General features: G+C 47.0%; 2 protein-coding genes across 6 annotated transcripts; one reads left to right on the forward strand and one right to left on the reverse strand.

Moving 5' to 3' along the window:
* Window positions 1-3420: 3420 nt before the first annotated feature.
* On the reverse strand, window positions 3421-7675 carry LOC144159346 (TNF receptor-associated factor 4-like). The gene is made up of 2 exons (XM_077690762.1): window positions 7257-7675; window positions 3421-4657 (listed from the first exon to the last, which is right to left on the reverse strand). The coding sequence occupies exons 1-2, from the start codon at window positions 7539-7541 to the stop codon at window positions 3569-3571; spliced, it is 1374 nt and encodes a 457-aa protein (XP_077546888.1). The 5' UTR covers window positions 7542-7675; the 3' UTR covers window positions 3421-3568.
* Window positions 7676-11625: 3950 nt separating this feature from the next.
* Window positions 11626-27874, forward strand: LOC144159347 (solute carrier family 22 member 2-like). 5 transcript variants are annotated; one of them, XM_077690765.1, is made up of 10 exons: window positions 11628-11826; window positions 12656-13057; window positions 13446-13549; window positions 14545-14699; window positions 18615-18783; window positions 20702-20932; window positions 22614-22828; window positions 24613-24794; window positions 25823-25974; window positions 27742-27874. In XM_077690765.1, exons 2-10 carry the CDS (start codon window positions 12677-12679, stop codon window positions 27806-27808), a joined length of 1656 nt encoding a protein of 551 aa, XP_077546891.1. In that variant the 5' UTR covers window positions 11628-11826; window positions 12656-12676; the 3' UTR covers window positions 27809-27874. The 5 variants fall into 5 exon arrangements, with proteins under 5 accessions (XP_077546893.1, XP_077546891.1, XP_077546889.1 ...); XM_077690763.1 differs by having other exon boundaries at window positions 12665-13057; XM_077690764.1 differs by having other exon boundaries at window positions 11629-11826; window positions 12631-13057.
* Window positions 27875-27965: the final 91 nt, after the last annotated feature.

Genomic DNA, 27965 nt, shown 5'->3' on the forward strand with positions numbered 1-27965 from the left:
ACATAACCATTCTTGCCGCACCGCTGCCGCTCTGGACGAAAGCCATGACGTGGACACACGCCGGAGCAGCGCGCCAACCACAGCCAGCGCGTCGGCTTCGTCACGGGAGTCCCGACGTCAACAGTTTGGGGCAAGTAGCAGATGACGTCATCCTTGCCCGGCTGGGCTTTTTCGTGCGGGCAAAAATGTTACGCCGAACTGTTGCTGTTGAAACTTGCTGAGAGATATCTCCTGATAAAAAAGGAAGCATCTTAGGTAATTATCTCAGCATTGAAATTTTGTGCCACTACTCCTTTAAGAACGTGCTGGCCAGCAGGGGCGCCTTTGCTGTGCGAACCGTCAAGTTTCAACGGGACAGTCGAGGTGTACCACAGTGTTACGACCATTCCGCTCGGTGTTTCCGACGAGTAACTCCACGTCCACCGTGGAAGCATGCAGGTACCAGTTGCGGTGGCTCAGTGGCTAAGGCTGCTGAGCCCGAGGTATAAGATTCGATTCCCGGCCGTGGCGGCCGCTTTTCTGATGGAGGCGAAAAGCAAGAACGCCCGTGTGTACGAAGTTTAGGCGCACGTTAAAGATACCCAGGGGGTCAACATTAACCCGGAGCCCTCTACTACGGCGCGCCTCACCGCCTGCGTTGCGTCGGTGCGTTAAAACCTACAATCAATCAATCAATCAATCAATCAATCAATCAATCAATCAATCATGCAGGTAATGGTGTCGTTGTACGAGCACATGCGTAACGATTACCTTTATGCCAACTGCCACCAATGTGTAGGATCAACCTTTTTTTTTTTTCATCGAGTAAGCTCGTGAAACAGGTTTGGATTCCTCTTTTATTGCGGTGAACGATATCAGTTGTGGATAAGCTGCGCATTTGTACCACTACAGTAGAGCTACAGTGAACTAGTACAAACTGAAGGCACAAAGCTACACGCCCCCACTGTTCCCTTGCACTGCTTCACCGCGCTGTTATCACACGATATCACTTGCAAGTAACTGCTGTAGGCCAACGTTGCATACCTCATATGGTGTTTTCCAGGGCAATAAGGCGTCACGAAGAAACACACTTTTACAGGAATTAGACAACAGGTGCTAGAGAGCGCAAGAGAACAAAATGGCCATGCAAGAAGCAAGCGGAACCAAAGAAGGGGATTGAAAACACAGGAAAACTTACACGCGGACGACAAATACCCAAACTAGCTCGCCGCTCGTCACGCCAACCAGAAGACAAGGGAAATAATCGAGGCGGCTGTAATAGCACGCCTGGGGGGGGGGAGCTGTAATAGCACGCACGGATGGTGCGTGTCCGCACCATCCGTGGCCTTATCCGATAAGAAGATTGGCTATCTGAGGGTGTAGGGGGGGGGTGCCACCTTAGTTAATGCATCGTGCTGCCTTTTGTTCGACGTCACAGTGTTGCGCGAATTATTTTGTGTGCAAATTTTGTCATGACCTGTTTTTTTCTGTTCTTTCCTATCTTTGTTCCTTTTGATAATGTTCCACCCCAGTGTTTTAAATTCACGCATTTTTTTTGTCAGTAAACTCAGTTGGAACTTTGCCCTTGTGCCCGTCGCCTCCTGTGTCCTCTGTCGTTTTTTTGGCGCTACACGAAGTCATGAATTACCCAAACTAGATTAAGGTGGTATTCTGGGGAAGTTGGTATTTCACTGCACACTTAAAGAGCGCAAAATATAGACGAATGATGAAAAAGGATGACGATTACAAGCGCTTGTCTCCGTCGTCCTCTTCCTTCGTTCGTCTAAAGCTTGCGCTTTGCACTTCCGAAATCGGGATGAAAGAGGAGAAGCGACTCCCAAACATGCCGGATTACACTGAGTTTTGCTATTGGGCGTACGAGTTTGCAAATAAGGGCCCAGACAGCACTCAACGACCTATTTACGGTTTAGCATGAGCAAACGTAGGATTTATTATATTATCACGTCGAAATCAATAAGCGGGACACGGCAAGTTGAGCTTGTACTCCAAGTAGCTTAGCTTGGTCTAACGTCGTTTGAATACAGTCTGGTGTAGAATCGTTCTGCTACTTTTATTGTCTCGTTCATGTTGTACGTGATGTCACCCTGCTCGTCTCTGAGAGCTAACATGCACTTTTTGTCGATGGCTAGCTTCTCTAAGTTGCTTTCAAGCATCCTATCATTTGCAGCGTTTTTCCGATCACTGCCATGTTATTTGCACGAATATTGTTTGTGTTCTTATTGTTTGCTTTACATAGCAGAGTTTTATGTTAGGCTTTACCGCACAGCTACTGTGCTGGCAGAGAAGCCGAATGCAGATGACTTTTCATTTGTGATGGCAAAATCTTGTAAAGTCCCCCTCCCCCTGAACGCGCATTCAGAATTTGCGAAGTGACAAGTTAGGCTTAAACCTCACTCGCAGGTTCGACCTAACACGTATGCAGGTAAGGGAAGCTGGGAAATATACGGCTAAGGCTTTCGCACCGAGTGGATTGGCTACGACTTGCCACTGGCTGCAAGGAACACACTGTTCATGTTACTCTGCGAACATTGGGAGTAATTTATTGTTTCTCGCCCTGCTGGTGATTTTCGCGTTTCTAAAACCATTTAGGCAACATGCAGGTCTTATATCCTGAGGGTAAGCTGTAAAGCGGATATGGGCGGACAACGTAAGCAAACAGTAGGAATTACAGCAAAGAACACACGGAACTTGTTGCTAAAATATCTTGCGCATTTTTACAAGCATTGAAAGGCATGACAGAAGTCTTCAGTGCCAGCTCAAATTGATTGTGGGGTTTAACGTGCTTAAGCTACACAGGCTATGAGGCGCGCCGTAGTGGAGGGCTCCGGATTAATTTTGCCCCCTGGGGATCTTTAACGTGCGCCGGTATCTCGTACACACGGGCGTTTTTGCTGTCCGCCTCCATCGCAAAAGCAGCCGCAGTGGCCGGGAATCGAATCCGCGCCCTTTGCAAGATTGGGATAACAGAAAATATCGTGGTTTTGCTAAGTTATCGCTACATCAACACTTTTTCTGGGTCCCTGATTAAGGAAGCATTTCGCCAGCCTGTTTCGATAGGCAGTGCATGCATGTCAAGAAAACTTTTCAAGGCTAGATAAGATACCGGTAGATATAACAATGATATCGGGCTCCATGTATTACGGAAGTGACAGTGGTTGTCATAAGTAACTGTCGTCAGACAGCACTTAACTTGTTGAAGCCTAAACCTACAAAGTACCCTTTATGCTACAGTATCCATATAAAAAATGTCACAACCAAAACATGATGGTTCACTTTATTCACAGAATAATATCAACCCAATGCCGTCATATACGTCCCCGGATGTTTTAAAACAACTATAAAAAGATCTTCAAAACAAAGTACAAAGAGGGGTATACATGTACTGCAAGTGGATTTAAAATATAACACGGCTAAAAAAATAGGGCGCAAGCTGAGAGTCGTTTCGTCAAGAGAAAAATGGGGACAACTTCAGGCTACATTTGAGTAAAATAGGAAACATAACATTTGAAGTTTTAAAACAACGTGTCCTTGTATAACTGACCATTTTGACCGTCGCGTTCCGCTCCCGTTACGGAAAAACTTCCAACTTTATTCGAATTTTGTCATCTACGTTGAAGCCATTGGTCTCTAAAGTTTGAATGGGAATACCGTTCGGTGCAATCAGAAAGCGCCGCTCTATCGTACCTGGCAATCGGAAAACCTGCTCTTCCCAATTTTCGGTGCTTACAGATTTAAATAGTACACACTCTCCCTCCTTTGAGTGCAAAACCTTGAAATGAACCTTTTTCGCAAATGGCCAAGACAACAGATGGTCATACAATCCTATGCATATGTGGAACACCAAACGGAGCGACAAAGTGCCATTAATGTCTGCTATTTGTGCCCCTGGCAAAATATAATACCCGTAAAAGTATCTCGGGTTTTCAGCCCAACCAATCACTGCCTCTCCGCGATGCTTAGCGTCTTTCAATTGTGACCAACCGTTAATAGTCCATTCCAGTGCCTCGGAGCTGCTCAACTTGTCTTCAAGGATACCTTTGGAAGCAGCCACTGCAATGCTTAATTTTTCGCCGACCTGGTTTGCGATGACCAACAGTTCTTCGTAGCCTGGTCTTTTGTTTACGCTGTCATGCAGGCTGTCCCATATTTTTTTCGCGTCCTTCTTGTCCTTTAGCGAAAAAACTTTCAAAGCATTAGTGACAGTCTCAATGCTAGAGCATGCCGTCAATACTTTTGCGGTGTTTTCGCTGCACATGTTTCCCATTCTTGTCTCGAGCTGTCCAAGAATGTCGTCGATCTCCGCTCGCGAGAACTGTCGAACAGCGATCATACTTGTTTCCAACGATTTCTGCTTTTCTTGTATGTCCTTTAAAGCATCCAAGCTTAGACGTGTGCTCTCCGTCAGTTTCTTGTCGAACAATTGGAGCGACTGCAACATGCTGTTGGCACCGACACCTTCAAGTGTAGGCGATGCTTCTGGTTGCTCTTGGCCGCAGTTGCTGGACACCAGGTGGTCGATGATGTCCTTTTGCACTACGCTGCGGCGACAGCGTTGACAGGTGACGGCATAGTATTGGCAGTTGGAATTGAAGTGTGCGAGTATTTCTAATGCGGTACCAACCGCGGAGCAGCCATTTCCTGCGTTCCAACACCGGATCTGCGCAGGGCAAACACAAATAAATGTGTGCGTTTGTAGTAACCAAGCAAAAAAAATATCACCCAGTATACTGGCTCAAATTACAATATACACAAAAACCAGTCGCGCCTATTAAAACAGAGCAAAAGGAATTAAACCAGAACTACACGCACGAATCATCCAGTGAACAGTTTATAGTTTAGTATCGATTTCCATCGATATTACTACGAAATGCTTATTACCCTTTCACTGTTCTCGTAGCGTGACGGAAGCGTTGAACGTGTGTTTAAGATAACTGCAGCGAAATACTAAAGCGTTGATGTTCATGTTGCAATGCAGGCAGTCTCGTCAGAGCAAATGCCCGTGGTGGGAACAAGGGCCTGCCAAAATCAATTTTTATGTCAAAGGTGAACAGCGCAATCATCGTGAGATCATCTAAAAACGATTAGCTCTTGCGTATTATCTACACATGTACCGATACAGCATGAATTCAATGCGGCTTCCCCATATGAAATGGGTGTTCTTTTCTTCCGGTACACAGAAATTTGGTTGCACTTGGAACGAACAACAGACACATGGGAGCACGCGAAGCCGAGCACGTGAAGCCGCAGATAATTCCGTACTCCACATCCTTCACCCGCCCTCAAATTTTTGTGCGAGATAATTGGAGCTCGCTTCTGGCCTGGAATTGGAATTAGAGCATGAGGCAAACGGGGTTTATTTACCGTTCTTTTTGTACAGTGCTCTGTTTCAAGAATTCCGTATACGACAGCAGTCATTAGGACGCACATTTCGCAATCAAAGGAAGTTGCTGGGAGCCGTGAGGATTGCTTTCTGTTCACAAGGGAATACGCCTTCACACGTCGAAGCACGGTATCCATACACGTAGCAAGTGAGCTGCATAAACAAACCAGGAACAGAAACCGCGCTCTGGTTGGGCCTTGCGTGAACCTTATACCAACTGAGCAGCCGCTGAATGCTAGACTAAATTCTTAGAATGATCGCTTAAGGTTCACAAGGAGCGCGCTGTTCATAACGCCCGGCACTGACTTGCACTTCAGATTCGGGCGCATATCTTGATTGATTGTAGGATTTAACGCGCCGACGCAACGCAGGCGATAAGGCGCGCCGTAGTGGAGGGCTACGGATTAATTTTGACCACCTGGGGATCTTTATCGTGCGCCGAAATCTCGTACGCACGGGCGTTTTTGCTTTTCACCTCCATCAGAAAAGCGGCCGCCGCGGCCGGGAATCGAACCCGCGACCTCGTGCTCAGCAGCAGAACGCCTTAGCCACTGAGCCACCGTGGCGGGTTCGGGCGCATATCGATCAGTGATAATGGAATGTTGCTAAATTGCGGAGATCTAGATGGCTTCATGCAGCGGTCTTCGCGAAATGCAAGAACATTACTGGAAATTCCGAGTTCAGACTACAGTTCGTAACAGTGCAGTGCGCTTGGCAGCATCATCGCGCTGGAGGCTACTCCCATGTACTGCGTACCATTGGCGTCCGTTCCTAGAAATTTTAAATAGCACAGTTTGAAAATGATGGTACACTCGCTATTTTTGCTGCTTCAGACATCGATTAATTGAATGAAAAGGTTACCTCAGTGTTAACAACACGAGGCTATTCGTAGTAACTACAGGTAGCGCAAGGGCCGTTTGAAAAACAACATGCGCATTTCAGGCGTAGCTAATTTGTAAAAGAGAAATATTTGGTGTCGGGAAAGAAGGGGGAACGTTGTGGGATGGCAAAATCAAAGGAGTGGTCGATCGACCAATCCACAGTGGATGCGGTGTGCAACTCAACGAGGAAGGCAATTCAGGTTGAACGTCATCAGTCTGGCGAGGACGGCAGAAGAGGATTAAGACGTTCAGAATAGGACTGCCCTGCGCACTTTCTGTTGGTGGGAAGGTGTAGGGGTTTTAGGGCCTTTCGTAGGGCGACCACAACCACGGTGTCCTGCGGCTGTCGACTGAACGGTTAGGCGCAACGTCCCCATCCCCTACAACGGGTCGAGGTATCGCCTTCGTGCCACCGCTCTCTGCATACGTTCCTTCTCTGAACCATGGCCCTGACATGTCCATGCAGGCGCATCTATCGCCCTTCAACAGGTGATTTTAGTCTGCTTTCACAATCCCAACCCGACTTTAAATCTGTAAGAATAACTGGATTATTGAATTTAACTTCTACTCATCCGCATTTAGGTGTCATTTACATCCTTTCCGTCCCGTGAACACGCCCAGCACCTTCTATATCCGCTTGTCTTGTGAATTTCCACATCTTTTATGTGGGATACATTTTATTTCATGCATTATTACAAAACTCCGTGTTGCAGCCACGAATCTGTGCCTCCCAGTTCCACGTCTTGACCTTCCGAGACGTCCATAACACCAGAAGGAATAAAATTCGATTTTGTAAATTTGGGTTAAACATTAATTAAGGCTGTAAATACGGAACTAACTGTTTTGCATCAACAATTCGATCGTTAGCAGGATGCCAATGGCTGCTGCTCGCACAGGACGTGAACTATCAATTTATCGCTGGTACATGAAGCCCGGATGTGCTTCAGCGGGATTATCTCGCCCTAAATGTGCATAAGAACGTGCAACATACATACCTTGCGGCCTAAGAGACTCTCCGTAGCAAGTTTCGCCCAGGTGACGTCTTCCGTCCGATGAGAGCGTGCATCCAGCGGACACCGGCAGCGTTCCCCATCGGCGCACCTACGGGAGCATCGGTGGCAAAGAACGTGGCCGCACGGTAACAAGCCCGACATTAAACAAACAAGGCCACAAGCACTGCACACCATCTCTGGCGGGAAGGCGTCTTCGAAAACAGTGGGCCACCAGTCGAAGTCGGGGCAGAACCCGTACACAGTTTGGAGCCTCCCACCAGCGGCCATGGTGAAGATGAGCGGCGCCGGAACGTTTCTCAGTCCGGGGAGTTGATTGGTAGAACGGTGAACACGGGAGAGCACAGTTTTCGGCTACTATCCTAGCATTCTAACAACGACAGAAGTAAGTAGCGCGCATGCGCTTTGAGTGCACTATGGCGCTACAACTCCCCCCGCATGAAACGTGTATGACAACATCGCTCGTGCCTCGTCACCTGCTTTGTCGTGTGACGCAGCTTGTTGCAACGACGATAATGTTTTGAACAAAAGTTAGCCGAAAGAAGCATAAAATCACAGCATTAAACAGTTATCAGTTTTATCTTCGGTAAGGTTTATCATTTACTTCTGTGTCTAAAGACCCGTCAATGTTGTTTTAAAGGCCATTGTGGTTTTCGGGCAACCTAAGTCTCCTTCGTCATGTGATGAAGCTCCTCGGAGTACAATTAGTGCTTTGCGGACAAATTGGCGAAAAGAATGGTAAAATTAGATTGAATGCTGTCTGATGTTTTATCTTCAGTAACGCATACCGCTTTGTTGTGGGTTTTAGAGCGTGGAAAATTACTTTTTGGTCGGGTGGAACTAAACTCTCATCTTTTGAAGGGTGCCGCATGCGCACACGCGTTGTTTTCACGCAGGGGCATAACCAAGCTCATTGAGCGGTTGTCGGTGGCTTCTAGCCGCGTGCTATCATTGATGCTCACTTAGCGTAAAGAGTTTATTACTAATATATACTAGAGGGAAATCTGCTACTGCAGTCGCGGGCTTTGGTGGGCGCCGCCATTGCAGCTAGCGACGTTCCTCGTCTACTTGGCTTGGTTAGCCACGTGGCTTCGCTTTTGTCTCGAAGCCAAATTCAACAAAAAAGGGCAACATCATTTTCTTGTTCATCTTGCCTAAAGCTTCTAAATAATCCCTGACAAATAAATCTTTCTCGAGCTTAACTTTTATTATAACAAACAACTTCGAGTAATCTGTTGCAGAAATAGTGCTGCTTTTTTGCATCCAGAGCCACCTTTCTAGCCCGTTCATGAGCCATGCCAAGGACAAGTGGAACGTGCCCGCCCGGTACATGAGAGAGAGAGAGAGAAAAAATTTTTATTTCTCCAGCAGAGGCTGATGTGTGGGCATGACGGCACGATCGCCGAAGTGCGCCTCCCCTAGACAGTGGCGCCAGATTTTCCTCTAGTATATATTGGTATGAAACTCTACAACCTAGCGTTTCGGGGAAGCCACCGTCGCCGCCAACAGGAAATTACAATGTTGGCAGCAATAAGCGTGTGCTTGCATAGGGAGGAAATCAGACGCGGAGACAACAGGAGTGGGAGAGGAAGGCAAAGATGCTACAGCGGGGATTAAAGAAAAGATACGCGATTTCAACACGCGCTATGAAGCTCGTTCCCCTTCTTCTATCCTACTTGTAACGCTGGATTAGTTGGGGTGCTACCATCCAAAGTGGAAATTCGGTTTTTTGTGCAGAAATTTGAAGACTGAATTTGTCAAGTGATTTTCATAGGCTGTGGGCAGCCGGTTGAAGCTCCGCTTGCACGATCATGTGCTCAGCATAACCGACACTTTCTCTCCAGACGACCAGGTCGTCCAAGTGGATTGCGAAACGAACGGATGTGTTGTTCACGTGTTCAAGCCACTCGATTCATAGCGAGAATGAAGGGGATAGGTCCGAGGATAGATGACTGGAGGACTCCTCTGTTCAAATAAAATTTTGAGGGTAACGACGGGTCACAACCTTCGTGGTTAAGGTGTATGGGCCTCTGTAAGAAGAAATTCCGTATCCAGTTCGGTGCTGTCTGGAGGGGGAAGGCAAGCGCTAGTTCGTGTATAATGCCTTTTTGGTTTGCCTTATCAAAGTCCTTGTGCGTGTCCAGGGCTAACAACTAGCCAGAACAAGTTGCAACGTTTTCCAGACCTGCGATTCAGCCCACGTGGGAGTAGCCAAAGTGCCAAGGTTGGTTCGAAATCCTGTTAGGCAGCGTGAAACCAAGACGTCTTTCAAGGAGGGTACTGCGGACGGTTTTATTCATATGCTCAGTCAATTAGAAAATGGTTCGTGTACTAGAGTTTTCAGTCTTGCTTGAATGTTTACCTGCCTTGGCAATTGGGGGGCGAACCGTGGTATTTAGGTGGCCTGTAACGACACAAGTCGACCATGATGGATTGTAAAGGGAAAGAAGGGCTTTGCGACCAACCCCTCGTAGGTTTCGGAGTTCATGCCATCTTCCCCATCTTTTCCCGGTTCCAGGCTGCTTTTGCCCTGCCCTAACCCAAACAGCCACCGGACGTCCGTCGGCCGTTTCAGAACCGATGGACATAGCAGCGTTGAGCCCTCTTAAGCTACCTATGGCACCAAGACTGCCAGAACAGAGACCCTTGCTATGCATGTAGCGAACCAGAATGGGAAATGAGGGGCTCATTGAATTCAGACAGAAATAGGGGTTAAGTCAAGAATGCCAAGGAAAGCAAAGGGTAGAGGGCTCTCTCTCTCTCTCCTAATATATATATATATATATATATATATATATATATATATATATATATATATATAGGGTTTGGAAATGAGGGGCTCGTTAGGAAATACAGAAAGAAATGCCGGCAGTCTACAACGCCAAAGAAGGCATAGGGGAGTGGTGTTAGAGTTTTTTTTTCTTTTTACCGTTATTGACATTACATTATACATTATTTTTTTTATTAATTACGTGAGAAAGAAAGAAAGAAAAACACGCGCCCAGAGTGGGGACCGAACCCACGCCTTTCGATTAGATCTCGAATGCCTTACCAATTCGGCTATCTGGGCGACTGTGTATATATATATATATATATATATAGAGAGATACGGGACGAGGGACTCGGTAAAGATACATATATATATATATGTGTGTGTGTGTGTGTGTGTGTGTCTGTGCGTGTATGCATGTATGTCTATATATATGTATGTTTTGTTAGATGAGGTGGACCTAGTCTTGCATAAACGTCGGTAATTCCTCCGCTTAATTGCCACCATTATCGTATCAGAGACACGGAGAGTAACCCCGCATCCTGTGCACTGAAGCCAGTCTGCTCCACCGAGTAAGACAAGCCTCAACCCTTTTACCAGCTTGGCTACAGAAAATCAGCATTGTCTCATCCCCTTTCTTCCGAAGAATATCGTCAATCTCATAGCACTATCATTAGCAAAATCATTGCCCAGGCAAGATCACTCGCACAGCCCAGCGGGAACTGGGTGATCACTGCTCGGAACAATGCCATTTGATTTTCGAAGACGTAGTGCGCGGTGTAGATAGGTTGAATAGGTAAAGTGCTGTACTAACCATGGCCTCTATTCTGTGAGGTACGCCTAGTCGTTGACATGAAAACCAGCCAGACTCTCTAGCTGCGTTGTTAACCACTGGAAAGAAAAAAAAAATGTTAAGAATCACCTGATTAGATTTTAAAGCAAAGCTTTACTAATCTCGACTGGCGGTGTCGTCGCGGCAAATTTGATCTTCAATTGACCGAACCTTCGCCGTACCATTGGCAACGCATCACGTGAAGCACCGTACCGAGCTCTTCCGACAGTCGCGTTCGGTAGCCGTTTCCTGCGCCGCTGCCGGATTGGCGCACGCACTCTCCGCAACTGGTTCTAGCCTGGGCACGTGAATTGCCCCGTGCATGCGAGCTTGGCGATGGATAATAGTCAGGCTTTGCCGTCTTTTGTAAGCGTTCCGCTGAAGCTGGAGGCTGTGAGCCATCCTCGGCAAGCGGAGTCTGACCACCACGCGTACATCCCCCGGCGAACCGTTGGGCTCCGAAAACACCGGAGGCGAGACCCCAGCCGTAGAAAACGGCAGAATTTGAACGAATAGTATAATAAATACAGATAAATGAAACGTTAACGAAGTAAAACCAAGACTTGACCAGGCTAAGCACAGCTTTCCATAGCACATCTACGGTCAGCAGAGTTAAGTTACGTTCGTAATACTGTCCCATTTTCGTTTATCTCGGCCGTTCATCCAGGTGCAGGCTGGCTTAAGGGTTTCAAAACACGTCTATGCTCGCCGGAGGCACGACGCTACGATAAGTAGTCAGACCACTTGAGCCTTCGATAAGCATCCGTCAAAGCGTTCAGGCGACGGAAACCACCGCAGCCGGAGTCTTCCGCGCATTGATCGCACTTTTTCGCTCACATTGCTCGGTAGTTCCCAGCCTCTATGGCCATGAAGAAGCATCTGGGTTGTTGTCGGTGGCGCTGAAACAAGGGACGACGTAGAGAAGAGATCTCAACGGTTCCTTACACTTCATGGTAAGATATTGCTCCTTTTTGAACAAAGCTTTTGACAAGAATTCATTTTTGAAGAATGGGATAATGATCTTGCCCCTAGTGCACTGCACTTTCTCAATCAAGTCGGCTTCATACGGACAATGAGGCGCGATTCTATTTTGTAAACTTTATGACCGCGAAGAAAGGAGAAAACTGCAGGCCTTGCCAAGAGTGCCCACTCATGAAGAAGCGTCTGCGCTGAAGCAGTTGCCAGCTATGCAATGGCACACAGTCGTTCTCATCGTTATCTTGTTATTATGGTCATGTCTTTCTTTGACTGCTGGCAGAACCGCTGTTTCTTATTTGTGTTTTGGAAGCCGCGTTCTGAAGGAGGTGGACAGACCTATTTTCCAACGCGCGGGGACAAAAAGGCCGTAGCACAGGAACCGGTAGCGCATGTACTTAATCTAGTAAAATACGTACACGCAATGTGAAAAGTAAATGATGTAATACCCGTAATAACAATGAAGCATATCGAACGCAGGTAACTATCGGCTGTTTGCGTGTATTTACTTTATGATTATTAGGCTGTCACTTTTCACAGCTATCCGTCCGATTTCACGCTGAATGAAATTATGATATTAGAGGTGACAGTTTCTCCGCGATTTAATACGCCCACCAGTATGTGTTCTTGCAGCAGAGATTTCCAGGAGCTCTCTTTCGAGCGTATGCAGTGCAACCTGCCCTCCCTCCAACAAAACAGAATACTTTTGTGATGACGGCGACAGGGAACTCTTTTCCCAAGCTGAATCTGCGTTATGTTGCGCTTGTTTTTAATATTTTCAGTCAATTCAAAACGTGCGGATCTCAGTCTTCTTAGCCCAGCAACGAAATGCGGCAAATCAGCGGAGTCATTGGACCACCACGTCTTTACCACGTCGTCGTGTGGGCGCTCACCTTCGTCCGCGCCTTTCCGTCGTCATGGACACAGTTCGCAGCACTATTCATCGCCACGGACGTGGAGCACTGGTGTTCCAAACCGCATCTCCCGTCTCTCACAAACTGGACGGAAGAGCAGTGGAAAAAGCATGCTATCCCCACAGTGAACCGCTCTTCGCTCTTTCCTGCACCCGTGTTCGATCCGTGCCAGATGTTTCCTCTTGTGGATTCTTACGAAAACGGTTCAGATGTGGCCTTCGACCGCTCCAGGACAGTGCCGTGCGAAGCGTGGAGTTACAACGAGACCTTGCCCGGATCATCGGCGGTACCTGAGGTTAGAAACAGGCTTGATAACAGTACTAAACCAAACCACCTTGCTTTGCTTAGCGAGTAATGTAGCTGAATTTTCCGAGAGATGGTTAGGGACCGTCTAAACTTTGTTGCCTTAAAATGTCATGACTGACAAAGCAAGTGAGGTCGTAATGCGACTGATGAAAGTACCACTCAGGCATTCGACGTGCTGGGAGCCGAGGGAGGAATACTCTGCAGAGAAGTGCACATTGTAATTCCTCTTTTCAGATAAGTTTAATAAGTTAGTGAAAAATGCACCGTTCGTTCGAAATTGCAATGCACAAAGTCTGGTTTATGCCTGTAGCGCTTCCATTACGAGACTTTACGCTCAAACTGAGTTAAAAGGCTCCTTCTGACTCTTCTCACTTCAGTGGGATCTAGTGTGCGAACATGAATGGCAGCGTTCCATGATGATGAGCGTTGTCTTCGTCGGATCCTTGGTGGGCTCGCTTCTCATGGGACATTTATCTGACAGGTAAGTCAATGCAGCGACGTTCGGCATAAAAAAGTAAAATTACTTCAAAAACACGTTTTGAAAACACGAAGCTGAAGGTAAAAGCTGCCGTGGTTTGCTACGGGTCAAACCCTAACCAGTAATAACAAAAATGCAGCAAACGAAACGATGCGTGAGGTATAAGACAAGCGCTGGTTACAAACGGTTGAATGATGATTACTTGTTCAGCTAATGATTACTTCTGCACAAAAAGGTGACATACCATAAAATAACCGATACATTACCCACTACCAACTTGTATTTCCGCTGACTAAAAAAATTGCACTGGTTTCATCTCTGTACGACCATCAGAAACGGTCCGTATGAACTTCGTATGTACGGAGTATACGACGGAAAACGTACGGAAAGCATACGGTGTCACATTTCATATTTTAATCAAAACAGAAACAAAAACATTCTCCAGCGTGTTTTTAGGAATAATCACTGTTTTTTTGTTGTTTTTGGAAAGATTATCTGAATTAGTTGCGCCTGGGGGCGTAGTATTATAAATGCATTCTGTATTTCTATAATTCCCTTTATACGGGGCGTTTCACGAGACAACTAGGATTTAGCTTTACATTATTTGAAAGCTCTAAGTATCCACCTAACGTTTTTTGTCTTCCTTGCTATGTGTTATATTCGTTAAGAACAGCCCACAATCAAGTACAATGAGAGTTTCCTCGCCAGAAAAAAGTTTCTTTCTACACTGCAGTCTTCATCTTACTAAGGAGGCGTGGGAGTTTGTTAGTGCAGAAGGACTGTAGGTAAGGTGGGCAAGGATTCTACGAGGTTGGTAGCGGGTGTTTCGAGTCGCACGTGAGCTTGAAAAAGTAAGGACGACGCTACTCATGTCGTTTAGATAAGAACTGTTTAAAAAGTAAATCCCCCCCTTTCATTAAACAGTTGCAAGCTGCAAGTGGTGTACGTCCGGAAAACGTGTTCAGTATGCTGTTCTAATGTTTGCGCCTCTCTCGCAGGTTCGGTCGTCGCACCGTGTTTTTCGGTTCCATGTTTGGCGTCGCGCTTTTCGGTGCTGTAGGCGCGTTGTCCCCTTCAGTCCACTGGTACAACGCCCTGAGGTTCTTCACGTGCATATGCATCGCGGGCATACAGACAAGCTCGGCGGCTTTGCGTAAGTGTTAAGCGTTTTGCCGTTGTTGCACAACACAGCGAGCAGTCCAGATCGTACTGTATATAACTCACTTGCCTACCGTTCTCCATTCTCCCGTAGAGCAGCTGTTCATGCGTAGAGAGCGGAAAGCACATCAAATAAAGTAATACAGTATAGCCCACTTATAGCGAACCCGGATTTAACAAAATCGCGTCTATAACAAAAAAAAAATGTTCGTTCCCCGTTACCATTTGTATACATAGATTTTATGTCCAGAGTGAAAAATGGATATAACGAACTGATTTCCGTTTCCCGATGTGACATTGACATTGACATTGTTTTATTAAGAAGTTCAGTACAGTGTTTTCAAAACAGGGTTTTACAGAAGGAGGTCCCATGGAAAACATCTGACAGGGGGACTTCCCTTTCCATAGCGTAAACAAAAATATCGTTAGGGAGGCGGTATACACAAAGACAAAAATAGAACACGAAGGAACAAATTCATATAAACAGTTATACATTGGTAGTAAATTCGAGTGCTGCGCATGTGCGCAGTGGATAGTTAAAAAGTTATCATGCATATTTTTTAAATGCTAATGCATTTCTTAGTCGGGGGTTGTCGTGCTCCGTCGGCGTGCGCCTGCATTCCTCCAGCGCGAGCGCACGTGAGCGCGCGCCTCGTAGTTCTGCCTTCGTCGTCGTCGTCGTCGTAAATGCGAATGCATTTCTTAGTCGGGGGTTGTCGTGCTCCGTCGGCGTGCGCCCGCAGCTGTTATCTCTCCGCGCTCCTCCTCGCCCCTAGCAACAGCTGTGGCGCGCCTAGCAACCGGCGCAGGTGGTAGCTCGGGCGGGAGTAGCGGAGGGCAAGGGGAGAGGAGGAGCGCGCTCGGGCGTGTGAGGGCGCTCGCATCGCGGAGCTCGGGTGGAGTAGCGGAGAGTGAGTGGAGAGGAGGAGCGCGCTCGGGCGTGTGAGGGCGCTCGCATCGCGGAGCTCGGCGGGAGAGAGAGCTCGCGCGCGGGGCGGGCGTGTTGCGCGGGTCTCTCTCTCCTCTCCGCGTACCCTCTCTCCGCTCGCTGCGCTCGGAAAATGTATATAAATGCAATGGAGCGCACGCCTCTCTCCGTTACTGCTTGCCGCAGCGCACTCATCGGTGCACCCAATGCATTCGCATTTCCGCACGATCCCCTTCGGGGAGGTGGGGGGAGTATTTTTTTTCTTGTACCGTTAAAACGAGACACCATGTATATCTGAGATTGAGCGGGGAAAGAAAGAGGCGATTAGAGTTTGATTACGCGAGTGTACCAAGTAGGTATTTTCTTACAGACCTATAACAGAGTCCTGGGAGGGGTACCTATTAAGTGAAGGGGATAAGGTATTCTAGATAGTGGCAGCTGAAAATAACAGTTTTTTTTTCTTTGCGTAGTTGTATCGGACAGTTGGAAGTAACATATTATGTTGCACTGAAAATCTGGTGTTGTTCGTGTTTCGCAAATATCTTCTGTCAAAGGACGGGAAAGATTCATTATTATCTCGTAAACCGGAAATGAGTGCACATAGCTTTAGATCAAGTTTGAGAGATAAGCGGGCGTTATAAGCGGGCTAGACTGCACTTTGAAATTAATGTATACTGGCTGTACTCAATTGATTATTGAATGAAGGGTTTCAATAAATTTACCACGTCTTTGTAATGTTCGATAGCATGTAATTTCAGTTACACTAGTCTATGCTAGAACCTGAGTAGGCGTAAGTTCGCTTCCATTATTTTACTTAAAAACAATACATATGCCTACCTGATTTCGCCTCTCTATTTTTATGTGATCTCTGTTGCGCGTAAGAAACGCAACTTTGCCCAACTGCCACGTACGCAGGAATTCGAATTAAAATCCAGCCATGTTCGGCATATCGCTTGCTGTTTTTTTTTTTTTTTTGTGGGCTCTGCTTCATGCTTTTTAACAAAGCTTAAACAGCACCTTGCACAAGTAAGCCTACTTGGACAAATAAGTAAACAGACACCATTACCGTAATTACCCAATTCTAAGGCGCACTTTTTTCCCGGAAAAATAGGTCGAAAAATCGCATGAACGTTAGAATCGGATACGAAACCGAAACTGCCAAAACGGCGGAAATTTCGTCCCACCCATCGCCATCGCCATGTCAAGATGGCGCCAAAGCTTTTAGCAACAATTTTTCGGACGCAGGAAGCACAGGGGCCTAGGCTTTTCTATCGGCGTTCACACAAATCGTCAAATCGTTCCACTTGCGCGCTTGATAACAGCAATGGCAGCAGCGGCTCTCAGGCGTTCAAAACGAGCGGTCGGCTGAAGCGTGCGCCTCTGGAGAAGCTCGCGGGATGGGCGCGCGAGGCGTGGGCCACGATCCCATCGACCATGGTTGAACATTCGTTCAGAAGTGTGGCATCGCGAACGCGCTTGACGGCACCAAGGACGAGATGTTGTGGTCAGCGGAGAGCGACGAGGAGTGAGATGAGTGAGATTACTTCGAGAAATAAATCGCCCGTTTCTCTCGCATTCGTTTTTCTGGCTCACAAAGTTCCGTGCGCGTTGAAATCGGAGGTGCAAGTTTTTTCGGTTTTTTTGCCAGGAAAATCGGGTGCGCGTTAGAATCGGGGGCTCGTTAGAATCGGGTAATTACGGTAGTTAGTTTTTTTTCTGCTATCGTTGCTTCTGCTATCGTTGCTATCGTTACTTAGTCAAGGCTGTATCGAAGCCCTCTATTTTAAATCTCCCGTGCGACCCCTATCATCTTTTAATTCTTTGGCCAGTGCGTTTTGTTTTGATGCAGAGAACAACCGATTCTTCGATGCTAAAAGTCGGCGATTTGAAACGATACAAGCCCCGAGATTTGTTAGCTATATTCTAACTGTACCGTGGTTTTTAACCATGAGTGTGGCCAGGGATCCCTTTCGGGCTTTCAAAAGTGGTGAGGGCCCCCTTGATCAGCTATATTGGTCTGTGACATAGTTTAAAAAAAATTCACTTGCAGCTAACGTCGTCTCTGCCCTTATTCAATGTCCCCCTTTTGTGCCTAGTGTTTACGCCAGTGCATGTCATACCGTAGATCAATTTGCTCTTGTAGCCTGAAATCACCGAAACGTTTATAAGCTAACTTTAAATGTTCCGGTGTTTTTTTTGGGTAGCTGACGTTTCGTGCAAAGAGACTACATTGAAACAAGTGGCACGCAGAGAATTCAAACGTGTAACTCATTAGCGAAGCCATCTTTCTCCATTACCAGCAAGGTTTGACACAAAGGAGAAAACAATAGCAAAAGGGGAAAGAGTGTTGTGGCGGGCTTTTTGAACCCCTTAAACGCCCTGGTGGACCCCCTGGGGTCCACAGACCCCCAGATCCACTACTCCAACAGTTTCGCTTCACAAATATTTATTGAGAGGGAAGGAGATTGCAAATGTACACTGGGGCTTAAAAAAAGTGCCAACAAGGGAGCGCACAGCCTCCGACGCATGCTGCACCATCTGGCTGCAAACTGAGTAAACTGCACGCATGCGCACTTCTTCAAGCGCGTTTGAGGGTGAGGCTTAATTTAATGGGAAATGCTTGATCAAGAAGCGACGCCACTCGTTTATTTTGAGGCGCCTTTTCACGCTGCGTCACCACTGAGCAGGATGATCGTTGAAGAGCGTCATGCTAGCTGCAATCAGCCTGCTGCGCGCTTGGCTCCCGATTGTAGTAGATAGCAGGATGCTCAGTGGCGACAGAGCATAAGAAGGCGCCTCAAAATGAATCACCGGCGTCGCTTCTTTGCGTAGCATTTCCCGTCACACTCTCAAACGCTCTGAAAGAACTACGCATGGGCGCAGTTTACTGACATTGCAGCCAGACGGTGCGGCATGTGTCGGAAGCTGTGTCCTCCGTTGTTCGTATTTATTTTAATCCCTCCTGTACGCTCTTGCGTGCAGTTGCCGAGATTCTCGATCCCCGCTACCGGACGTTCCTCAACTTGGGCTACACGGCGGGATTTGCGATTCCGACGCTGTTCTTGCCCGGAGTAGCCTACCTCCTAGGAAACTGGAAGCTTCTGCAGCTGGTCGCGGCACTCAGCGCGTTAGCCTGCGCGCCTTTCATGTTGTAAGTGTGTTTAAAGTTTTCTTGGAGGCTTTTTGGAGAAATGCTGCTACCGTAAAAGAGTGCAATGGTGGGGCGGTTGGACACTATTCATTATGAAAATAAGGGCACACGAACAGGGCAGAATGAGAACGCAAAAACACACAAAAAAAGAAAAAAACAAAAACATTTAGACGCGCCACTTGTTGTGTCTCCTTTCTAGTATTTTCGCATGGTTTAGCTTGAGCGCTGTTGTTCTTATTATGATTATCGCGGCCGATTGAAAAAACAATGCGACGAGCTGGAATGTCGGGGTATGCACGGTACAGGGCTATAACGCATCAGCTGCTATTCCTAGGAAAGCTGTGGATCACCATCGGTCAGATGTAGCCTAGAGGGATCATGCAGACCAAATGCAACCTCTGTATATACGAAAGAACTAGCTTTCGGCAATTCGCTTCATTCCACTCCGGCTCTGAAGTACTTTACTTTTATCAGAGATAATATACGGGTGATCAAAGTTAAGTCGACAGGTTTTTTAAAAAAATAGACGCTTAGATTTACGCGAAGACCACCTTTACAGTGAGCTTATGCGCCCACGGAGACACATAATAAGGTGGGAATTGTTGATGCAGGTGGTTTAATCAACTAAAATTGGTTAATTACTTTTTAGTGGCTACAGTAACCAGGCATGTTTGTATCGGAAAGTTAGACGCAATCGTGTTTCTACGCAGTTTCATTTGTCATAATTCTTCTAGCGCATCCGTACCCCGAGATATGGAACTGCGAACTTTAATTGCCGCTCGCATGATTACGCATGCTAGAAGTCAAGACCGGCGCATAGCTCCTCACTTTTGTTGTGTGCTTCGGCAGCGGTTTCGAGTACTGCAGACTGCGATAACGCCAGGCAAGAATGAATGGGTGCCAGTTATCAGTTTTGCCTATGCCTCCACCCCTTTGTCGAAATAAACACCGTACACAGCAGGCACGTCACAGAAGGGAGGAGCTTTGCGCCGGTGCAGACTATCTTGCCTGCGTAATTATGCGAACTGCAATTAAACTTCCCCGTTTGATATCTCGGACTACGGATGCGCTAGAAGAATTCTGCTAATTGAAACTGCGTAGAAACATAATTGCGTCTAACTTTCCAATACAAACATGCCTGGTTGCCTTAGCCACTAAAAAGGGAATTAATCAATTTTAGTCAATTAAGCCTCCCAAATCGATATTTACCTCCTATTTATGTTTCCCCCTGGACGCATAACTTCATTGTAGAGGTGGTCTTTGCGTAAATCTAAGCGCGTATTTAAAAAAAAAAACTGTTGACTTAACTTTGATCCCCCTGTATATTGGGAAACCATAAAATGAGGTCTAAACGACTTTATTGTGAGCGTCATATGGAGAATATCTATAAAAACAGAGTTATCAGTAGGCTGGCTCTATGTTAACATTCAACTGCTGTAGAGAGAGTGGGAGAGAGTAAAAGTTTATCAAAAGAAGGGGTTACCTGAGAAATTTATCCTGAGCTTCCTACTCCCTACCCGAGCAAAGGTTTTTGAAATTAATGAAATGAATATTTAGGGTATGACAAATGACTGTGAAAGCCAACAATCGACAGCTGTAATCTAGCGAAACTAGAGGCAACACTACAATAGCGCATTGCTGTTTTTTGAAAGTGGTTTTGGTCGGAGACCGACAGTCACACGACCAACTCTCTACGTCGTCAGACGGGCTGGCGAAAAAATGGTTGACGAATCCAATTATCTCTTTATTACCGCTGTTATTAGTTTGAAGTTTGTTCCTGATTCTGAGTTGACCGTCGTTGCTCGTGCCGTGTTCGGGATCTGTCCGCGCAGTACTTATAGCCTGATTAACGAACATGTGTGGCATTAGATGTAAGACACGGCATGACTATTCAGTGCATTTCTGACAATTTCCCCAGTGTGATACAAGAGTCGCCGCGCTGGCTCATTACAACCCACAAAGAAGAAAAGGCCGAACGCGCCATCCGTAGGATACTCACGATGAACCGGCGCTTGGTTCCCGAATTGACGTCCGTCGTTCATGGACTTGTGGTGGAAGTTCAAGAGTCGCTGAACGTGGCTGTTGGCCCGCTCGAGATATTCAAGCACCGAAGAATCAGAAGAAATGCGCTCTTCCTTTTTGTAGTCTGGTGAGTGAACGTGCCCAAAAATGCCTTTCAATTTTTGACAAGGTGTACAATTCTTTCAGAAATACCCGTCGCGGAGGCTCCGTGCTAAGGCGTTGTGCTGCAAAGCCGGACGACGCGGGCTCGATTCCCGGCTGCGGATGCGGCATTTCTATTGGAGGCAAAAAGCAACAACGCCCATGTGTTGAGATCTTGGCGCGCGTTAAAGGTCCCCAAGTGCATGGTCAAAATTAATCTGGAGCGCTTCACTACGGCGTGTATTATAACTTGTGTAGCTTGGGGGTAACCACATAATCAATCAATCAATCAATCAATCAATCAATCAATCAATCAATCAATCAATCAATCAATCAATCAATCAATCAATCAATCAATCAATCAATCAATCAATCAATCAATCAATCAATCAATCAATCAATCAATCAATCAATCAACCAACCAACCTTCAAGAAGTTGGTGGAACAATTTTATGAATGGCATATTCACAAATTCGTAATCTGAATAGTCGCGGTATTTAAGGATTCGTATTGGAGTGCATGTGCACGATTATACCCTAAAAACATCCGTCAGGGGGTAGGACTTTCAGGAAGTTGGTAGAACGAATTTTTGAAGGGCATATTGAGAAATTCGTAATCTCAATGGTCGGAATATATAAGGATTGATGTTTGAGTGCATGTGCACGATTATGCCGCTAAGATATCCATCAGGGCGTACAACTTTTAGAAAGTAGGGGAAACGATTTCATACATGGCATATTCTTTATTTCTAATAAGAATTCTTGAATATTCCCCACATGAAATAGTTTTCTCAACATTACCGAACGTTCAGCGGGAGCTTTCAAAGAGTGTGCGGTGATCAGTCGTGAAAAAGAAATTATGTTTCGAAATACACGTGCGCAAAAGAAAGAGAGGGAGAGAGTAATTTATTGAATGGAAGGAAAAAACAGAGAGATGCCGGCCTGATCGTATACTCTCTGACCTGCTACTCTGTGCGGGGGTGGGGGAAGGGGGAAAAGAGCATACTTAGAGAGGGTGACACGTATGACGATTGACATAGAGGTGATTGTATAAGTACCTATACACAAAATGCATATGCCATGTACAGTAAATGTTCAATAGATTACCACAACGTTATTAAGCTACAATCTAGCTGCTAAACCTCTGATTTTTAAGAATGCCAGCACGGCCTTGAAGGCCTTGTTTGAACAAAGTCAGTAGCGACTCGTCCAGCTAGCCCATTTGTTCTTACGAAGGAATATCAGCGTTTGCAGATGGAGGTGAAAAGCGAAAACACTTGTGTGTTCGAGATTTCCGCACACATTAAACATCCCCGGATGGTGAAAATTAATCCGAAGCCCTCCACTACGGCGCGCCTCATCTCCTGTGTAGCGTCGGTCGTTAAACCTCATAATAACCAATAAAACAATCTTTCCGTCTCGAGGACTTTAAAACCACACAAAGCGATTGCACTACACCCCTATTAATCATTCCTATCAGCCAAAGATTTCGGGCGAAGTGGTTATCAGCCCCTCTTCGGAACCCGTAGCGCCTTGACTGTATCCCTATTCCGACAGTGAGTGCTCCTTTTTGAAGACTATTCTTTCCCAATTCTCAATTGGAGCACAAAACAACGGGCGTAACTGAAGCATCACTACATCTCCTCGTTGCCTTGAGTGCATGCGCAGGTTCTGCGACAACTTCCTGATGTTCGCCGTCATTCTGGGCGCGGTGGACATCAAGGGAAGCCACTACGTCAACTTCGCCGTCTCCGCCGCCGCAGAGATACCCGCGGCGTTGGTGGGCCTTGTGTTGGTCTACTACTGTAGCCGCAGACTATCTCAGGTGGCCACCCTTCTCATCGCCGGAGCTGCAGCGGTCGCCGCTCAATTCTCGTACGGTGGTGAGCCGCTTCACTAAATCCAAGGAATAGTTAAGAGGGCCCACTTAGGCGCCTCAGTGGTGTTGTGTTACCGCGTCTGTTCAGTATGGATACGGAATTTAGTTAGAATGAAGGTACTTCGAAAAAATTCCCCCGCATTTCCCCGAGGGGGAGAATGTGAAAGTGCGAATGCACGGTTGTCGGCCCGCTTGCGGCGCTTGCGCTCGGCCCCCGCAGCCCACCGCCTCGCCGCCTTCTCTTCCATCTCTTCCATCGGGTTTGTAGTATCACGTGTACACCACGCAGTTATCAAGCCGCTATAACGCCGCTGAGTCGCCAACGCACGCCGCTGACGACGTAGTTTGAATGCGTTCAAGATATAAGGCGCGTTACTCACACTGATATCAGCGTGGCGTCCGTGGCTTAGTCGGTAGAGCGTCGCGCTGCGGCCGCAAAGTCCTCGGATCGAAACCTGGCGCCGGATGCTGTTTCTTTTTTAAATATAGAGGAGCACTGCGGACGCCGACGCCGCCGCCGCCGCCGCCGGCGGTGGATGGTTTGGGGTCGCTTATAAAGTGCATTCGCACTTAAAACGCACGACGAAGCGGTTTTATGGCGCATGCGACTGGATGTGGCCGGCACACGGCTCTTGCGTTTCTAACCCCAATGACCCCTCCCCACTGGGTCCACTTTGTGAAGTGTGCGGGAACTTGGTCCATCCAGTTTACGAATGTGAACGCTTCTTTGCACCCAGAGTGTTCTTTTTTGTCTTCCCGGGCCATCCGCTACCTGTAATATCGGAATTGAGCGATGTGTTGGACTCCTCGTCGTGTCCTGAACCAACCTTCCGTGTCACCAAAGCGCTGTTGATTTTCCTAAAAAAATACAGGTTTGGCGTAAAGTCTCTAAACAGCTCTGTGCAAGCATGTGGATCTACGGATCATCGTCTTTATCGTGGTCTTACTTTTCATTATCATTAAGGTTTTGTGTATTTAATAACACGGCGTAACAAAGCAAGGCGTGTTTTCTAGGATAGCATTGACGATTGAAATTATGCTAGGCTAGCTAGCATAAATCTCTCTCTCTCTCTCTCTCTCTCTCTCTCTCTCTCTCTCTCTCTCTCTCTCTCTCTCTCTCTCTCTCTCTCTCTCTCTCTCTCTCTCTCTCTCTTTCGGTCTCTCTCTTTCAAACTAGTAGACCCTTTTTTTTAAAAGAACATGAAGGAACCTCACACTTACACGTAAGACTTGAAGGTAGCGAAGCTGTACGCACCCTTCACGACCATCGCGGCGGTTTCAATCCACGATTGCAGCCGATTTGTTCGCTGCTGCCGCAACGACCTTTGCTCCATCATTGTTGCTACAAGTGCGAGCTCCCTTCTTTTTTTTTTTGTTGAAGTGGTAATCATTGGACCATCACTTTGAAGGGGCATACCGGTCTTTCTTGTTCCGAGTAAGTGTTCGCACGGTAATCACGAATGCTGGATTTTTTTTTTTTTGGGGGGGGGGGGGGGTGGGGGGTGCACTCGACCAATCTTCCTAAGTGGGTATTCTTAGCTTGACAAACGTGCACATAGGATGGTGGGCGGCCGTCGCGAGGCACGTACACAGTAGCACTAGACAATGTTTTAACTGCCGTGCACCAATTTTTTTTTGTATTTTTAACTGCGGACACGAAAAATTACGATTTGCTAAAGAGTAGCGCCCTTGACATATCATTGGCGTGTCATCAACTTCACCTATCCTGTGGAGCAGATGGCCTGCTTTGAAAGAATAATTAACCATGAATTTGCGTTGCATGTGCAGGTATCCCTTACATGAGCCTATCGATGTCCATGGCTGGCCGCTTTGTCCTGGTCATGTCGGCTTCGGTGAAGTGGGTGTGGACCATGGAGCTGTTCCCCACGGCCGCTCGAGGGTTCGGCTTCGCCGCGTGCTTCACCGTCGGCCGCGTCGGTGGCATAGTCGCTCCCTTCATCAGCCATTTGGTGAGCCGAAGCCCTCACGCCAGTTTCCTTACAGGCATCAGGTGGTAATAGCACTTGGAGGTAATCCATCGAAGAACCAATAGGCAAAGCGTGAAGCGGATTAAAAAAAAAAGGCCGAATCGAGACAGAAATTTACCGCACTTGAGATAATCTTTCCAGTCTTTTCGATAATCTTTCCGATAATCGAGATGATCTTTCCGGGCTAATCTGTCCGATAATGCTGGTTATGGTGAAGTTGGATCCAATAGGTGGACGAAATGGGGCGGCAAGCAGAGAGTTCATTTCCTCACAGCAGCTATATAGGCGAAGTAAATTTATCATTCAATAATCTGAAGAGCGGCACGAAAAAGGGAAGGAAAATCTTGTTTCTTTGTAGGTGATTCTTTTAAGTGCAGAGCACTTGAGCGGCTCGCCTTGTCGTCGTAGCTCGCTCACTGAACCCATGTAGAACCACACGGCGTTCCGCCTTGGCTGTCGTCGCGGCGTAACCCAGAGGCTTCGAAAGCCAAGCGGTTTATATTGTCATAAGCGTTCGAAACTCGTGAACCGCTGGCGTTTGTCATGCATCTCCCCGTTGTTTAGCGCAATAAAAAAACAAAAAACAAAAACAGAAGCTGCGGGTACATTTGAGGCAAAATCTGCGTATATAACCGGCAGCCACCGGTTAATTTAGTTAGGAATGCTCGTTGGGTTGGTTTTTACGATAGTAAGCGAAAAAAAAGTGGCAGCGCAACACAGACACGTGCGGGAGTAAGAGCAAGCACAAAAAGCACAGAACTCCCGCTGGCGCAGTTTCAGGCAGGGGGCGCGTGAGCATGCACTGCGAAGGCGGGAAATTCGAAATTCATTGGACAAACATCCGTTGAATTCATCAGGACAGGAATGAGAGAGGACGCGGAGAGAGTGATGGGTGGTAAGAGTGAGCGGATAGCGCCGCCACAGCCCATTACGGCGAGTCACTGCTCTGCACTTCCGACAACTTTCTCGTCGAGTGGAACAGCTTTAATTTTTTTTCTTTCATCCTCCAGAACAAGCACACACCCCTGATAGTTTCCTCTGCACTTCTGGCTCTGGCCGGCGTTGTGGGTGCAGCGGCGGCTGCAGTGCTGCCCGAGACAAGAGGGGTTGAACTGCCGGACACGTTCCACGAAGCCGAAAGCATCGCAGTGAAGCGGAAAAGGTGAGGATCTTTGAAGAATATCTGACTTGGGGGATTCATGAGTTGTTTCCCGAATTTAGTTCGCGGAATTCTAAAAGCGGTTAATGGTTCATTTCATGTCTCAGTAAACATTTCTGTTACCTGCCATCGACTATGTTTGCTGAAGGCAGTTAATGCTCCATTTCGTATGCTGAAGGCGGTATACTGAAGGCGGTTAATGATGAAGGCGGTTGCTGAAGGCGGTTAATGCTCCATTTCGTGTCCCAGTAAACATTTCTATTACCTGCCATTGACTATGTTTCTGTGTAATTCTGTGTCACGTTATGTACTCGTTACAAAGATGTAACCCACACTGCTAAGGTCTCGTTACGAGATCGCAGTATCCACAAATAAATAAACAAATAAATAAATACATAAATTTGTCTGTGCAAGTACTAGCTGTTTCGCAAACTGCGAGAGCTTATAACAACCGTATTTATTATATAGCATGTGTTGACTGCTTGTTTTTATCACAGATGGTGATGTATGTCACCCCCAGCTTCTGAGAAAATTTTTAACAGTGGAGCTGCTTTTACTGGCCGTAAGTTCGCCGTTGCGGGAAAAAATACCATGAAAATGTCGAGCGCTAGTGAGCGCGTGCCTCATGGCGACCGCCGAGCCCCTGGCTCACGTAGTGTTCTTAGCAAAAAAAAAGAAAAAGAAGAGAAAGCTCTAAGCTAATGCTAATGCTGAAAAGACAGCCTACTTGGGAGAGGTCATCGCGGCCACCGCATTCCCGAGACGCTTCCAGATGGCGCCACCGCTGCCTCGAGTCAACGGCAAAGAGCTGGCGGAAGTCTATAATGCTGAGGATGACTTTCCATCCACCACTCGCCGCGAAGAAGACGACGAGCTCTCCGATGCATATGACGATGGTGACTATCACCGCAACTATGCAAATAAACTATGATACCGAAACGTAACTGTGTGTACGGCAATGCTCACCCACAACAGCTCCGCCATTCAAGCCTTGCGTACAAGTGCAAGCTTCTCTGAATTCTTTTCGTAGTACTCCTACAACGGCCGCTCTCGCCAGACTTTCTGAACTGCATGCCTATGAGAGTGGACGACCACCCAACGTCCCTCCCTTTCCAAATCCCTGAGTAATGGGTTTGAGAATCGATCAGCTCGCGTACTGAATGCCATAAACACCTGATATGGGGGGCCAGAACACATGTGGCAGCTCGTGACTTTTGTGACTGGGAAGAGCTGATCTACTTTCTTCACTGTTCTTTTGTTCCAATATAAATTTCACTCATCACTCACTCACTCACTCACTCACTCGCTCGCTCACTCGCTCACTCGCTCACTCACTCACTCACTCACTCACTCACTCACTCACTCACTCACTCACTCACTCACTCACTCTCCGTACTTGCATCAGGCTGCACTCCGACCTCACCCACATATTAACGGATTAACAAACGGAAGTTCAAAACTTCTGCAGAAGTTTAATTTCGCCTCTCGCGCACAAAATTCTCTACTCTTAGTCTCCTCCTAAGACCCCATTTCCCTTTCATGGACTCCCATACCGCAGTGCTTTCGCAGCTCCATTTTCAACGAAGTGTCGAATAGGTCGAACATACCAACTTTCCCTCCTCATGGCGCTTGAATAAGCTGTGAACCTGGTCATTCGCAGGATAACTCAGGTATAGGGTTTTTTGACGTACCAAAACTACAAACAATGCGTGCGGCAACTCTTATGGCGTGAATAGTGAAAAAACCTCGTAATTTCCGTTTTCATTGCAGGACCCACCGAAGTGACGGGACGACAATGAAGACCTCTCAGGAGCGAAGTAAATTCGTCAACGCCTAAGCTCCGGGCTTATAAACGACCATTCCACCATACTAACAGCACATTACAAGTTACCATTGAACAGCACCAGCGCTATTACTTCACAGCTGTTTGCATTTGCGTATGCTTTTTACCATGTTGACTGAGGAGTGAAGGTGATCCTAGTTTCCGCATACGT

The sequence above is a fragment of the Haemaphysalis longicornis genome, unplaced genomic scaffold (genome assembly GCF_048455015.1).
Source record: "Haemaphysalis longicornis isolate Haplotype H1 unplaced genomic scaffold, Haemaphysalis longicornis Haplotype H1 scaffold_10, whole genome shotgun sequence".
NCBI classification, from domain to species: Eukaryota; Metazoa; Arthropoda; class Arachnida; order Ixodida; family Ixodidae; genus Haemaphysalis; species Haemaphysalis longicornis.

What these genes read in the sequence shown, in the direction of transcription:
- LOC144159347 (XM_077690763.1), top strand. An exon ending in ATGGGACATTTATCTGACAG is followed by an intron (nt 13,550 to 14,544) that starts GTAAGTCAATGC and finishes CCTCTCTCGCAG; the next exon opens with GTTCGGTCGTCGCACCGTGT. An exon ending in CTCCCTTCATCAGCCATTTG is followed by an intron (nt 24,795 to 25,822) that starts GTGAGCCGAAGC and finishes TTCATCCTCCAG; the next exon opens with AACAAGCACACACCCCTGAT.
- LOC144159346 (XM_077690762.1), bottom strand. Translation starts at nt 7,541, where the DNA reads ATGGCCGCTGGTGGGAGGCTCCAAACTGTGTACGGGTTCTGCCCCGAC. An exon ending in AGAGTCTCTTAGGCCGCAAG is followed by an intron (nt 4,658 to 7,256) that starts GTATGTATGTTG and finishes TGCCCTGCGCAG; the next exon opens with ATCCGGTGTTGGAACGCAGG.